The following is a 16,900-nucleotide window of genomic DNA, read 5'->3' on the forward strand; positions in this document are numbered from 1 at the left end:
CCATTATAAAAACCCGGACCAAGGTGCGAGTGCTCCAGAGAACGTTTTTGCAGATAGAAATATAGGCGGCATCAGATCTTTTCACGGGTAGACAAGTCAGACTGTGATCTAATCGGAAACAAGTGGAAACCCGCTATTACGAATAATGCACTTTGTTGGAAACAATCGGAAACAGACTAACCCGCTAATGCAGAAAGAAGTGGGAGGAGCTTTTTGTTCGCACCGAGAACGAAGACCAGAAATGATCTGCGATAAGCTTACTGGATAATTATATGAACTGTGCTCTTAATGGATATAACAAACATAAAACTACTGTGTTATGTTATAATGGCGTTATAATAGGTAGATGTTGTGGTTTGACAAACATAAACAAATAATTTTGTCAAACAACAACAAAGATTTGATTAGGTTGTATGTTTTTGGGGTGAAGTGATGCAGCATTACTTTAAATTAATATATGATGTATAAATATATATGATAATAAATATAAATTTATATAAATATAAATATATATAAATTTATATGATAATAAATATGATTAATATATGATTACTTTAAATTACATATATATAAATTAATATATGATTAATATATTAATTAAATTAATATATGATGCATTTTAAAAGAAACAACACGGGTTAGATTTCATAAAACATGTATTAAAGTTGGTTTTAAGCAGAATGGACGTATTTTGAGACTTGGCTTTTAGGAATGTATCCTAATTTTTTTAAAGAAGAAAATGTTGTTAGGACATATCGTTTGATAAAGATTGAGGGGTAGCAACTGCTACGTTTAGTCAATGGCAAACAAAGCAAAGTTGAAATGTTGCTTTAACGACGTTTTTTTTTGTGAAACCGACCATAGATTGTTGAAACACTTCACGTTACGCAAGCAGCGTAAATCGATTTTTATTTCAAAGTCGATCTATTTCAATGCTGTATTTTTTTTTGTCATGTTCTACTTTAAAGTTGAGTTGTTGTGAAGCTGACATTTTCACGAGTATATAAAAATGGTTAACCAATTTAGGAACTTACAAATTGAAATTTTCTAATTTTCTAAAATCTGAAAATATTGAATGATTGTTGATTCTGCATTAATTTTATGTACTTTTGTAAACTGTGTCCGACAAGTAATAATAATTAAGTTGAATTCATTCATATTTTTTTTTGTACAAAAAACAAAAATTTATATATTAAGAAAAAAACGAAGGTAAATTCTTATTTATACAGAATTGTCCTCATTTGGTTCATTTCTTTCATTCTTCGTATTTATCATGCGTCATATATAGTCACTGGGGTATCAAAAATGAATTTACATATTTTCTGCAAGTTTGGTTCATACTGTACTTTTATTTTAAAAAAAAGGATAAAGTTGAGAATTACACGTTCGGACTTCTGTGCTTTTTTGCCCTTTCATATGTCAAAATGTGCCCACACGCAGGTAGTGCGTCATATTTGTTATAATTACAAGTTGTATCTGCACTCATAATAGAAAATACAAAAATTCCTATTTTTAGACAGAAATATGATGCCCTTCTGGCAAAATACTCAAACCTTTTCCTATTGATTCCTTAAATTGAAATCTAGTCACTCTCTTGCTTTCCATTGCAGTTTTTTTTTTATTTTTTTTTTTTTTTTTTTTTTTTTTTATGATCATAAGCTTTTAGAATGGTAGAAATATATTATATCTAATTACATATTATAGTTATATATAGATGTAAGTCGCAGCAAGATGATATAATACTTATAGACTCATAAATTCTAGTGATAACCTGGTCTACGATGTACTGTATAGTAATAGTTGTACATATTATATTATTGCACAATTGTTTCTATATATATATATATATATATATATATATATATATATATATATATATATATATATATATATATATATATATATATATATATATATATATGTATATATATATATAGTTGCAGCAAGATAATATAATACTTTAAATTTCAGCGATAACCTGCTCAACGATGTACTGTACGGCTGTGTCGTCGTTTTATGCGCCCTGTGTGGCTTTATTGGTATCATGTGGTTAAGAGAACAGATTCTCCATGGCGGTGGACCTGATTGGCTTGAGCCAGATCCAACTGAGGTACTTAATTTAATATGAAATTTAAAATTGTAATGTTTAATCTAGTCAAATATACTTTGGATTTTCTATAAAAGTCAAAATTTAAATGAATATTTAAATAAACATAATATTTAGAGATGGTGTTTTTTATTTTTGAGAAAATCATTCCAGCAAATAAAGGTTATTGATTTTGGTCGTTGGTGCGATATATCATTGTGTAGCAAGATTTATATCTGATTAACATGATCATTATGGTCATTAATTTTGCGGTTACAAACTCTGAGTTCAAACTTTACGGTCAGACTCTGATCCAAAAATTGAGGGGTGACATCACACTTAATTGTGTTATTTTCTGCGAAGTTATAAGCTAATCCCAATTTTTCAAATAATCAAAATACATTTACTCTATAATCAAATAATCCAAGTTAATCTTACTTTCAGAATTGTTTTTTTCCAAGTTCTATATTTTTGTTTCTATATTTTTACTAATTTTGTTCTCTATTATTTTTCTATATTCCAAATGTGGTACTGGTTTTGTCTAAGGTGGTACTTTTTGCCACAAGTAGCACTTGAGCTTTAAATCGGATAATTATCCCGTAGTCTTCGGCTTTTGAAAAAACTGTCATTTTTTTCTGAATTAAGGGATGATCAATTTTCTCTTTTATACTTTCAGGAAGAAATTGCTGTAGTGAGAGAACAAGCGGGAGGTGCAAACGCAGAAGCTCAGCCCCTAGTACCACCAGATCCTCAGGTGGTACAAAACCCCGAACGAAATGCTGCTGAAGAGAATGCTGCTGAAGAACCGCAAGCACGAAATGGTTTGCATTGTGACAATAATTCATGTTTTTTTTTTTCATAAAATTTGCCGTCCTTCCTGTACATAACTACATTCCTAATAGTAAGAACTAGAAATTGCGTCAGATTTGGTTGAAAATCGAACGCTAGTCGTACCTCTAATTGCTTCAAAGCTACTAAGTACACATGGGTACAGCACAATTGAGCGTTAAAGTGAAATCAAATAAGAAGGTAAAGACATATCAGATACTTGATATGACTGACGAGGTATTTGCGCCTTAGAGTGGCTTATTATGTAGCGATAACTGTCACAAGAAAATACCCTGTCATTTTTGTACCTTAAGAGAGTTAATCTTCGCCAAAGAACACTGGTTGAGGGTCTTGTACCAAGCGATAGTCACTCTGCGTGAGGCTAATTCATAAGTGCGAAACTCACCAAATCTGATAAGCAGATTTCTGCTAAGATCCTTTTAGAGCCGCTCGTTAAAAGCAATCTAAATTTTTTCTTGTCATTCATCTCTGTCGGCACACAAGTAGTTCAAAGGAATGAATTGTCTTTAACAGCGGAAAAGCTTTTTAATTATTTTAATTGTTTTTTAATTATTTAATTAGTAAATATTTAAAAATGATCTTTCACAATGAAAAAGATTTCTTACCTGTATCCAACGAACTGAAGCATGGGTGCCCATATGGGGGGGGGGGGCTCTTGCCCCCCCGTGGCGGAATGATGCTGCCTTATTTTTATATTTTTGTTCTGAGATTTCTATTATATAGCATTAAAAGTAGCAATTAGACGAAGTTTGCCCCCCCTCTGGAATTCAGCTTATGGGCGCCCATGAACTGAAGTCAATAGTGTCCATAAGAAACGGGATTATTGTGATCTCTGTCATAGCAATGACTTTACCGAAAACCAATGCGATTGTAAATTTAGTTCTTTATCACTGAAGCTTAGAATCTGAAATTCTTTAAGTAAAAAAATGAATATACTTCAAAACGCTGTTAATTGTCAGCTTTTGCTATTATGGCCCATCTCTTTATTCATTTGTTTATCTTTAAATTTTTAGTCCACAGCCTCAAGGGCAAGGGCCGTAAGTTATGCAAGTTGCTCATTGTTGGCATATATAAGGTTTTTATGGAAGAGGTGGTCGTACAAATTTCGGAGTGGGCTCATTCGATTGTAAATAAGAAGTTCTAGTATCCTTTTTAAAAGTCAAAAGTGATCGGAGGGCAAACCCCTCTCACCTACTCTCTCTTTTCCCCAAATTTGTCAAATTGCCCTCCAATCACTTTCGACTATTAAAAAGGGCATTAGTCCTTTCTATTTTCAATCGAATGGAGCCCTTTTCGAAGTTCCTACGACAACTCCTTCGATACGAAGTGACCTGGTCTAAACAACAAGAAAAAATTTTTATTTGTTTATCTTTAAATTTTTAGTCCTGGTTTCTGGGATATTTTAGTATTTGTATTTCAGTTTTGGTGGCTCTTAGTGACAGTGACCACGAGGCAGTTTATTGATTTGCAAATTTCATTTGCAAATTTTACTAGCAAATTTTATTAATTTGTTGATTTATTAATTAATTTTTCATTATTAATTTTCTTATGATTTTGGCAATGTCATCTTGCCAAAATGTTCACCGCTTTAGTGGTTTCTTATCTTATTGGATTGATTCTGACTTGACAAACTTGGTGGATTTTGTTTTCCTATGAGAGGATGGCTATTATTCTCTTGTGAGGATTTTTTTTAGACTAACTTTAACCCCCCTCCTCCCCCAATAAAAAAAAACGTACAGATGTCTTTGATGGTCAATGTGGTTTGTCATTTTGGGGACTTCGCGCAACCCTTATTTCGAGAGGATATCCTTAATATCATTTAACGTTAACAGTTAATCAAATGTTTTAACCCTTACATAAAGAAGATCTGATTAATTTTTCTTTTTAATGGCTCGTATGTGCATTCAATATTGACTCATCTAATTTTACTAATATTAAATAAATCAAAAATGTAAGGGAAAAGAGTATTTGTATACATTTACAGCTTCTGGACGTTAGACATTCTGAACTGTTTGGACGGTCAGTCACATTTCGATATGTTGCCCTCTGCTTTTCATATAGAGTCGATCTTCTCCCTTGATCTTCGTTCAAAAGTTCTTTTCAAACATATGTGATGTATTGAAGCGTTTTACAGTTTCGTTTCAGGCTATAGTGTATTCGAGGTTATTATTTAGTTCACTTTTGGAGTCTGTTTGAGTGCCTTTTTGGGGCTATGTAATAAGTACAAGTTATATATATATATATATATATATATATATATATATATATATATATATATATATATATATATATATATATATATATATGTATATATATATATACATATATATCTGTTACCTTGTTGTCTTAGTCACAGTCAACAAGGTAACAGATCAATCAATTATGACATCATACTCTCGTCAAAAGATACGTGTATTATATTATTTTGTTTTATGAAAAAGCAGATTTTTTTTTCAGAAATTGCATTATATTCTCCCCTCAGAGCCGACCTTGAGTTTCTTTTCTTACCCGTCTCCGATTCCCTTTAATTCAAAGCCATTTTTCGTTGGAGGTTACGTCTCCAGCACCAATCATACATCTGTGAAGTATATTCTTGCTTTTGTATATGGAAATCGGTGTTTTTGTGACCATATTTATTTGGTTATGTATAAATTTTAAAATTAGAAGAAACAACAACATGAAACATTGAAAATGAATTTTAACTTCGTTGACTTTCTGTGTCAGAAATCTTGTGTGAAGCTGTCTTCAGTAATTACATGAAGGGCTATGTTTATTCAGTATTTTGTTCATACATTTCTTTGAAACTTTCTAGGTTTAGCAAAGATTCTTGGGCCTAAAACTTGTATATGTCTGTTCATAGGTAAAGGATTATGATTAATTTCTTATCATAAAGGAAAATTTTCGAGAAGTAGCCAGGGAAGAAGGCTAATTACGAGAAATAGAGTTGCAATATTTTACCTTTTATTTATTTACTCCTTTTCTGCCCCTTTTTCTAACCTATTTATTTATTTTGCCCTTCTTTTGTTGCTTGGAGTATCCTGCTTGGAGGATTGCTTGGAGTATTCTTAAGAATAAGGTACAGTTTTAGAATTTCTTTCATTATATAAGAACTAATTTGTTTACCTAATAACATTTATTTCTTCTCAAAGTAATAATTTCTGGTTTTTTAGGGGCCAATGAAGAAGCAGGATGGAATCCAATGGATTGGGAGAGAGCAGCAGAGGAGTTAACTTGGGAACGTTTACTTGGCCTTGACGGCTCTCTCCTATTTTTAGAAAATGTATTCTGGGTGGCCTCCTTGAATACATTGTTTATTCTTGTGTTTGGTGAGTTTTTTTTTCTTTTTGTATGTTGCCAATGTTTCTTCCTTTTACAAAATACAAGGAACTTTACTTTGTTCGGCTAATTAAAAGTGTATTTTTTAAGGCATATCTCAATATCGATCAATACTATCTTTATCTGTAATTTCTTTTTTTATAAGAAAATTTATTCTTGTATTTTTTGTGGTCATTATGTGACTTCATATTTATGTGGTTCAGCAATTTATCCCTTACGCTTCTGTTATAAATGGTATCAACTCGAAGAAAAACTGCTTTGAAAGGCGTTTGATGTTAGCCAGTACAATGTTAGAGACACAAGTATATTTCAGGAGGAATTCTACTTATCTTGCTCTCTTTCTTTTCCCTCCCCGTCTGTCTATTTTTTCCTTCGCCTCCCCTTGCTTCCGTCTGACATGCTTTTTAACTCGATTTTTCCTTTTTTGTAGTTATTGAGATGATTTCTATTAGCAGTTAGCCAATATATTGTCTTTTTTTAGAGGGGGGGGGCATGCAATAAAAATGAGTAAAATTGGAAAATGTAGTGATTAATTCAAAGTTGAATTTATAATTAAAAATAATTAATTCAAAGTTAATTAATTAAAAATTAATTCAATAATTAAAAGATTAATTAAAAGTTGCATAATTAAAGTTGAATTTACTGTTATAAATACTGGTTTTCGGGAATTCAACTGGTGGTAGTGCAGTGGATTGAAGCTCTTTTTGGCAATACCGGGTCCAGGGTTCGACTCCTGCTGCCGAAAAACTGGAGAACAGGTTTGCTATCTGTCCTTGTTCGCTATCTGACCCAACAACTTAATGATATTTACAAATCGACGCACTATGCGCCATCAATGACTGGAGGATTACTTTATGTACTCCTTAAAAATTTTAAGATCAATGACTGGAGGATATTTGTCCTTGTCATTGTTATCCCTCTCTGGAATTCTGGCATGAAAAATGTATCATTCCAAGTTATTATGGCTGGGTCAATTTGCTCATAAGATGCAGAGGCCTTTCATTAGACATGAATCCCGTCAGAAGTTGACTTGTCACTCATGTCGACTTACGTCACAAAATTCATGATTGATCAATTTTCAGTACTAAGAGCTACTATACAGTCTGGATGGGGCCTAAACTTATGGGAAACAGTCATAAATTTTGTGACTAATTATAAAAAAAATTAAAGGTGGTTTGATGCTCAGGTTCTCACCGTCATGTTCAATAGATATATTAATTTTAATGCTGAACTGCTGAAAGGAAGAGTCTGGGATAGCTGCAAAAATTAAGAACGGAACAATGATGAATTGAGATCACGATCATATCCATGGCCTTTATTTGATTATTGATAACAAAGTTTTTTCGGTTTTAAATTTTAACATTCAATTTAATTTCAAATTTAAAACGAAATTTTTCTAGATTTTTAGACTTTTAACAAAGTCAACGAAAATTGTTGACTAGCCACTAAACATGGCTGGAATTACTCTTATTAAAAAAAAGAGAAAGGGAAGAAAATTAATAAACGTTTAGTGAAAATCCTCTCGATTCTTTGCTACCTTTCAATTAAGCCCAATTCACACGCGTGCTTAGCTAGACCATAATATCAAGGAATAATCACTAATTATCAATTTTAATTTACGTTCTCTTTTTATAAGAAGCTTTAATTAGTCCAAAAGGATGATGACAATAAATTTATTTCTATCTAATCCCTCGCATGAACGGGGCTTTGAGGCATGGGCAGATAAATAAATCGGAACTTTTGAGTTGGGCATGTGGGGTCAAAGTATATTGTCATTTTCTTTTCCTTTTTTCTTTTTTACTTTCTCGTTGGAGAAATGCTCCTTTATGCAATAAATACATTGTTTATATAGACTAAGTATAATCTTTACTCTTTTTTAAGCCTTCTCTCCTTATCACATTGGCCACTTTGCAATAGTCGGATTTAAACTTCAAGACCACATTGCAGTTTCCCATTTTGAAGGGTTTGTTACTACACTCTGTGGATATGTCATCATTGGTCTGGCGTTTGTGATATTGCATGCTGTTGCTTCTCTTTTAAGGCTAAAAAGGTAACGCTTAAAAACCAATATTAAAAAAAAAAAATTAAACAATGATTTCTGGGAAAGAGTAAACTTTCCTAGAGACTTTAGAATCCGACATGTACCAAATACTACTACTACTACTACTAACAACTCACCGCAGCACCAAGCCGCCTGAGGCCAACACAGCTTCGCACGCTCCTCCTCCACCCAATCTATTCAAAGCCTCCCTTTTTACATCCGCCCACGAAGTTTCCATTTCCTTTAAATCTTTCTTTATGACGTCCTCCCACCCCAGACGAGGACGACCTGCTTTCCGTTTAGCCCTAGACGGTTGGCCGACGTGTTATTTTAAGCAATATCCATGTATATTTCTTTGTGGAAGAAATACACCTTATAAAGCCGATAAAACTATATGCTGATATAGTCAATACCCAGATGTCATACCCAGATGGGTCAAGTAGTCTGAGGTCTTTAGAATGTTCAAATAAAGCGGTTTCTTACTCGTACTTTGCCACAGATATTTGGAGTGTTTATGAAGTACCCTAAAAATATCATTTCAAATTTAATTTAATGAATGAAGTTCATTCATTAAAATTTAATGAATGAACTTCATTATGAATTTCATTAAAATTTAATGAAGTCCATTAGACTTCTTTGCTTTCTATCTCAAATTCTACTGTAAAGTTTTATTGACTCCGCTATTAATGGTACCAAATCAGGCAGTCCACTGGGGAGAAAGTTAGGAGAAGGTTAAAGATTTATATTGTATAGAGAATCACTTTGGATAGTACCAAGTTGATCATTATCAAGAAGACCATTGAAAGCGGTGAAACCGTTGCTGCGATCTCAAAAGAAAGAAAATTGAAGGAAAACCCTTTTCAGCCTAGAAAATTACTCCGTGGAAGATTCCCCCTACAGAACACTTTCCATCTGTGAAAAATTAACCCCCCAAAAAAATGCCCCTCACCCACGGAAAATTGCTCCCCGCGTTTTAATAACGGTCGCATGTTTAAATTTAAAAATGTTTTAAAATCCCTTCCCGCGGACAATTCTCCTCTGTGTGTATCCTACCCACGGAAAATTACTCCGGGAAAAATACACCCTATTGGAAAATTCTCTCCCGAAAATTACCCCCCCCCCCACTCGGAAAATCTTCTCCGCATGTACAATAACGATAGTATTTTTAAGTTTAAAAAGTATTTGAAAAATTAGACCGAACACTAATTAACGTAACTGTTGGATACTAAATCTAAAAAATTTATTGAACAATAAATTTTATTATTTCCGTAGTCTGTTAGATGACAGAATTCATAATTAACTAACTTAATAATTGTATATCCAAAAATGTGAATAATTTGACTTGAAGCAACCTCAATTATTGGTGTTGAGGCGTCCCCAATTTTGGTTAGTGTAAAAAGTATAAAGAGGGCTTTGGAGGGGAGGGGATGAAGAGTGTGCTCTTCATCCAGCTTTGGAGAGTGGGCTCAACAACTTCTTAGTTTCTTGACGATCGAATGAACAATGTAATAATGCATATAGGGCATACACGCATACATTCGATTTTGTGTATATAGATTTTTTGGGGTCTGGCGTATTGCTCCCGGAAAACTAGGTCCGGAAAATCCCCTCCTGCGGAAAACGTCTCCCCAGAAATTTCCCGTTGACAATCCCCCTTGGAAAATTTTCCCCACATATAAAATTGAGCAGCCATAGGAAAATTAACACAAAAAAATGAAGGAAATATTTGATTAAGGAAATTCTACCAGTATTCGAAATCACATGTAGAATGTACGGTATGGAACCAAGGAACGACTCAGGCCAATAGTAACAAAAACTAAAAAAAATGGAACTTTAATAGTAATTAATACATTAAAATAAATTTCTTTTTATGCTGATTCCTGATATTTACAGTTTATTAAGTTTATTGTTACACATCAACGTGACGAGCCTGAGGAAATGTGCCTGATTTTCAACAAAATGTGCCTTATTTTCAAAAAAATGTGCCTGATTTTCAACAAATTGTGCCTGATTTTCAACAAAATGTGCCTGATTTTCAACAAATTGTGCCTGATTTTAAACAAAATGTGCCTGATTTTAAACAAAATGTGCCTGATTTTCAACAGATTGTGCCTGATTTTCAGAAAATGAACCACCCCAAAAAAGCCAGTCTAATGAAGTAGTCTTCACAAAAATCACACCATTAAAGAACTATTGTGGAGGGTTCAAGCTCCAATCAAGAAAAATGTTGAATTCTGTATTTTTTTTATTGAAGGAAAATCACGGATTTATGTTTGTTTGTTGTTGTTTTTTCCAGTACTGATTGTATTAAAGCGTTGGTCATAGAAGATTAGGAGAGGGCTTATTCAAACGGAAATTAACAGTTGTATAGCCCTTTTAAAGGTAATAAAGAGGATGTGCCATGGGAAAGTGGCGTTCTCTGCCATTTTTTGGCACCAGATCACAATTTTGCCCCAAGAAGGACACAGTTACTATCAATTATAAATTCTTAGATAAGCAATCGATTTAAAAGTATTAAAATACTAGGTATTGGGCTTCCCAATTGTGTAAAAAGTAATGTGGCTCGGGCGCGCATTCGCTTCCGAAAAATCACATGGTTCATACAATTGAAAATAATTCAGGCTGGAAAACCTTATTATGCACGCCCGGTGGAAGATAGCCATTACCTCTTTGTGAACAGGGCTTGGGGACTTTCTGGAAAATGTCTTTACTCAAGCTATTTTAAGCTTATTTGGAATCAGGAGCTCTGTCAATTTTAAATTTGCTTGGTTCTGGCTTAGAGTTTGGCTCCTTGTTATTTGAGTTAAATTAGAAAAAAGGCCCATTAAAGCCACTTCAGAGGTGAAAACCTTCTGATGTACGCCTACTGAACGTGTTCTCGATCACAAGGGACGAACTCGTATCATATCTTATAGTTGTTGGCAGGGGCGTCACCTATGGAGGAAGGGGGCACGCCCATCCCCCAAATATATATATGTAAATTCACAGTTGGATGGAGAAAGATCTAGTGCAGCTGTTTTAGCCTCCGATAGCTTTTTTTCTGTGATGAGGTGTCAGGTGTAGCAGTAACAGTATTCTCATACAGGTGCATTTTTACAGTTGCACTTTAGGGTTAGTTTCCGGTGGTTATATTTCTATCTTATTTGATTTTCCACCTTATTTAAGTCCTAGACAGAATTTTGCTTGCAGAAGTCCTTTTTATGTTGAAATGTTTGCTTGTTGTTTTTTTTTTTAATGTTGGACATTTTTAACTGAGAAACGTTTTTACTATTTAGGATTAAAAGATACGTTGGCATTTCTTACGTGGTTGTAAAAGTCTCACTGTTGATTGTTGCGGAGATTGGACTATTTCCTGTGATTTGTGGCTGGTGGCTCGATGTTTGCTCATTGTCGTTGGTAGATGCTTCGTTCAAGGTAGAAATTTTTTTATATTTTTGCGAGAGAGAAAAAGAGAGATTATCTCTTTTCATATTTCTTTAAAAAAAAAATTCTCATTTTTCTAAAATCTCTCTCAATCTCTCTTTTTCTCTGTTTTCTAAAAAAGAAAGACTATTCCTCTTTTTCGTTTTCTCTTTTATTCTAAAAGAAGGAGACGATCCCTCTTTTTTTCTGCATAAACAACTCACTGTTTTAAAATAGAGCTAAAGACCTGATAGAACTAGGTTTATCATTTTTAGAAACTCTATTTTAGATATTACAACCGTGATTGCTTCAGAGAAAACAACACACCTGGGATTGTAATGTCACGCTTGAGTGGATTGAATCGTATATCTTTCGATTTCTCTTAATTCACCTGTAGGCTATGTGGTTAGCCTACAGTTGCCACTGTAGGCTACAGTTAGCCACTAGTTGAAGAGTCCGGTCAAACCACTGCTTTTGTACCGCATTAGACAATTAAAATATGGAGAGTAGTCTGGAATCGAGACTTTGTGTGTTTTTTCGAATATTTTAAATATAGAAGAAATTAAGCCCTCAAAAATTTTCTTCATAGTCTTCCTGAAACCAAAGATCGATGATTATTCTTATGAGAAGTGTCAGTTGCTTTTAGCTGCTTCTTCAACCTTGGCCCGCTTTAATTTGAATTTATGCTGGTTTTTGTGACATCCTAGAATTCAGTTCGAGGTTGGGTCGAAAGAACAAATTAGAAAAAAAAACGGAAGATGGAAGGGTAGAAGGAAATTTCAAGTAATTTTTGATGAGAGGAAAAATTTGAAATTCGCAAAAAAAACTAATCAGATTTTTTTTGCACAGTTTTTGTGTGAACATTTATGAAGTTTTTATTTCTGGAATTTCTGGTGTTCATACTGGTTCCCATACAGAAATTTTTGCTACATTTTGAACTTAGTGTAAAAAGTTGCTTTTGGAAAACTCTTTTGTAGCTTCCCAACTTTTAAATCTTATTGTTTGAAAAATGACATTTACTGTAAATAGTTCTTTAAGCCCTCCTCTTTCTGTGTTCTTAATATATCTTTGAAGTCTTGTAAAATCTGACAGGACGAAAATGTGAAGAGAGGAAGACTTGATTACATTTTTAAACTTAAGTCTTAAACCTACCTTTATTGAGTTCAAAAAGTATTGTTGAAATTCCGTTCTTTCTAGCTTTCTAAGTTACTATTAGTACTAACTGTGCGAAAATTGTGAAAATCGATCAATATTATAAATGGCTCTTTCAATCCTCTTCTTTCTTTGCTCTCTCAATTTCTAATATTTTTTTCTCAATTTTTTTTCTTTCCTTCTCTATTTTTTAAACGTTTTCTTCTCTATATTTATACGTCAAGTGATAATTTGTTTCCGTAATTAATTTATCCTTTTATTGTGTCTCAATATTATTTAAATTCATAAATTGTAGGATCGAATATCTACATTTAGGAAAGCTCCAGGTACATCAATGTTTTTGCATTGGCTCGGTGGAATTATGGCTGTTTTCTACTTTGCTTCATTCGTCATGCTGTTAAGAGAAGTTGTAAGACCAGGCCTGTTATGGTTTTTGAGAAATTTGAACGACCCTGAATTCAGCCCAATCCAAGAGGTAAGATTATACTAAAAGTACCGAGGGCAATGGAAATGGAATTTTATTGGTCTATTAATTGGAATTTTTTTTATTAATTGGAAGCTTACACAACCATGCATAGGCTATCTTAAAAACAAGAAAAATCGGTCATTTAGTTTTTTACTAAGAACACCTCTAAGCTATATGTAGTTACGCAATTTTTGGTAGTAAGGCCGCCAAATAAAAATAATTAAAAAAATAATAATAATCGAGGGTGGAAAATCAGTAAAATAATATTAGCTAAATACCTGTGGTACTACGTACCTTAAGAAGTTGAAGCTTGCTTTTCAGGCTGTTGCTGTTAATGGTTGAATTGTTAATGTTTTTTTTATGCTTGTTAATGAATTAATGTGTTAGATTGTTAGTGTTTAAATTTCGAATGGCAAAAAGCATTATTTTGTCTCTGATTTATATTCATGGGTCAACGTGGCAACACTGACTAAACTGTGGGATTTCCCTAAAAACTTTATAATTTTGAAACAAACAAGTGAAAATCTCAGTTTTCATTCAGCGCTCGTCTGATGAACATCGCCTCGGGGAGCGTTGCTTGCAAGTGAAATACGAAATAGAATTTAGACTCTTGTGATAATATCTCTGGACTGTTATTTATATATGATTATTGATCGTGATTTGGATTACTGAAACAGGAATACGTAAGCAGTGTGTATATGTCTTGAAATTTAAATCTGTAATAGAGGGTTTTTATTTATATATTTTTCATACGGATAACCTTGAAACCAGATACTTAACTATGCAATTGGTATTTAATGTGACATTTCGGAAATAAATATAAATCACTTCGCTGAATGAAAATTTGTTGTCATTCAGCGTTCTTGCAAGTGAAATACGAAATAGAATTTAGACTCTTGTGATAATATCTTTGTACTGTTATTTATATATGATTATTGATCGTGATTTGGATTACTGAAGCAGGAATACCTAAGCAGTGTGTGGGAGGATTTAAATTTTTGAAAAATGAACAGCTCAAACGGAGTGACTATAGCTTTAACTGAGGCTATGCCTGAGGGTACAGCCAGTGCTCAATTTTTACAGGAAAGTAACTTCAAGCTAGATCTGATACGACGATTCATTGAGGCTACTGGAAAGACTCTGCCGGAAGCTTTAGTGAAGGTTATATCAGTTGAAAGCCAGTTTTCTTCTTTGAACCAAAAACTATATGAAAATGTCAAAGCTTTTGAAGAGATGAAAAGAGAAACTGAGATGTCTCGGAAGAATTTACGAGTAGCTACTATGCGGGCTTACGCATTTGATGAAGAAATGAGAAGATGTAATGTTGTCCTATATAACTTCAAACCTATTAATCCTGATATATATACGCTGAAGCAAGAAATAATTATGGTTCTTAACAAGTGTATACCGGACTTAAATTTAAACCGTTGTGACTTCAAAGACGTGTTCAGAATGCGTGCAGGACCTGTCTTACTAAAGATGAAGCCTGTAGAATTTCGCGATATGACTCATAAGTCTAATCTCCTTGAAGAGGAACGAGCTGTCAACTGCCTTTGAGTATAGTGCCAGGAAAGGGAAGCTCGTAAAAACCTTAAACCGGTCTTAGAGTACGCTTTGTCGAAACACCACCAAGCTAGGCTTAGTGGTGAAAAGTTATACATCGACGGTAGAGTGTTTGTTTATGACTTTCCTTCGGAATGTGTTAAGGAAGTAACCACCAGCTCCAGTGAATTGAACAAACAGGGGCCTCCTCGAAACGGGTTAGCAAAACAAGAGAAGTCGAACTAGCTGAAGAACCGGCTAGCGAAAAAACGGACATTTCCGTCGCTGGCAGAGTGGTGTCTGAATGCTCTGAGAGTGATAGTCAAGCCGAGAGTGATGTCGAGACGGTGATCGAATTTAATAAACGCGATCCGAAACCGAATTTCTCGAAAGGGGCTCCGCGTCCTGTCCGGAATTCTCCAATAGCTGCGAAAAATACTGAAAAGCGAAAAGCCTGGGAGGTCATAAGCCCGGATGATCAAAATCGTATTGATGCCCGTAATGTTGCAAGAAAGGACTCTAGATCTGGCGGCGGAAGAGCTAACTATAGAGGCCAGTCGAGGAGAACCAGAGCTGCGTCATCAAAAGATTATTATAGACTTTCATACTTACCTGATGAGCCAGAAACGCCCTTTGTCCTGCCGACACCTGACCAGCTTGTTCTAAGTGAATAGGGACAGTGTGGTCATGTTCACCCTATGCGAGTAATCATATGGAATGTCCAGGGTGTGAGAAATAAGGTTGAACAAGTACTGAAGGACCTAGGTGGTGTTGATATTATTGCTCTTGTGGAGTTGTGGCATAGTGACGATACTGTGCCTTATTTTGAAGGATACTGGATAGTAAATATGGCGCGTAAACCAGCAAAGAATATAATATCTTATGGAGGTATTTTACTGTTAATTAACCAGGACCGTTTCCATAAACATTCACGAATTTCTAGTCTCTTGAAGAAGATCACACGGGATCGGCTTCCTCTAGCTAGTAGTAAAGGTTGATTGTTGGTGCGATATATATTTAGCTAATATTATATAAAATAATATTAGCTAAATACCTGTGGTACTACGTACCTTAAGAAGTTGAAGCTTGCCTTTCAGGCTGTTGCTGTTAATGGTTGAATTGTTAATGTTTTTTTTATGCTTGTTAATGAATTAATGTGTTAGATTGTTAATGTTTAAATTTCGAATGGCGAAAAGCATTATTTTGTCTCTGATTTATATTCATGGGTCAACGTGGCAACACTGACTAAACTGTGGGACTTCACTAAAAACTTTATAATTTTGAAACAAACAAGTGAAATCTCAGTTTTCATTCAGCGCTCGTCTGATGAACATCGCCTCGGATAGCGTTGCTTGCAAGTGAAATACGAAATAGAATTTAGACTCTTGTGTTAGAAAATCGTTGTTTTTAGGTATGAATAGGCTTAAGATGGGTCTAGGGGAGAAAAATATGTTGAATTTGATGTCCTTTGTACTTCAAATTAAAAATGAATGTCACAAGATACAATGAACCGAGTTTGCATGTCAAGTCTGTGTAAGGTAAGAATCATTTCACTGTCAACAGGCCATTAACTTGAGGGATCTTTTTTTTTTGCTGTCACTTTTTTTTTGAACTGCCACTTTTACTGGTTGCATTGAAGAAAAAGAACAAAGAGTACACCAAAACCCACACTGTTTGTAGTCTATAATAAATCACACAATATAAATTTACGCTTCAAGTGTAACAAAAAAAAAGAGGACACTGTCAAAGGTGATATAGAAAGCATTTTTCTCTTTTATATCTGGGAAACCATGTACTCTGATAAATTGCATACAATACCTATAAAAACAAATATTTGCTGATCTCAATTTATCCTCGGGGTTGGGGGAGATTTAACAAAGTAGTGATGAACAGTTATCATTTTTCTTTTAATTATTCCGCTTTAAACCCTTTTCGGAATTGAAATCTGTAGCAGTTGCAATGTATGGAGTTACTGATCTTGTCTTCCTGTGGATTTTAAGGCTTTGTGGATACATCCTAAAGTTTA

General features: G+C 33.9%; 1 protein-coding gene across 1 annotated transcript in view; it reads left to right on the forward strand.

The window, feature by feature from the left end:
• The window catches only part of LOC148946676 (E3 ubiquitin-protein ligase MARCHF6), a 117,646-nt gene that overhangs the window by 46,571 nt on the left and 54,175 nt on the right, over positions 1 to 16,900 (forward strand). The window contains exons 5-10 of the mRNA XM_089096326.1: positions 1,972 to 2,110; positions 2,763 to 2,907; positions 6,106 to 6,261; positions 8,153 to 8,321; positions 11,588 to 11,726; positions 13,162 to 13,341. Coding sequence (XP_088952452.1) covers positions 1,972 to 2,110; positions 2,763 to 2,907; positions 6,106 to 6,261; positions 8,153 to 8,321; positions 11,588 to 11,726; positions 13,162 to 13,341 — 928 coding nt within the window. The remainder of the gene's footprint in view (positions 1 to 1,971; positions 2,111 to 2,762; positions 2,908 to 6,105; positions 6,262 to 8,152; positions 8,322 to 11,587; positions 11,727 to 13,161; positions 13,342 to 16,900) is intronic.

Source organism: Artemia sp. Qi Xiang Cuo, chromosome 11, assembly GCF_049724085.1.
Source record: "Artemia sp. Qi Xiang Cuo chromosome 11, ASM4972408v1, whole genome shotgun sequence".
Classification (NCBI taxonomy): Eukaryota; Metazoa; Arthropoda; class Branchiopoda; order Anostraca; family Artemiidae; genus Artemia; species Artemia sp. Qi Xiang Cuo.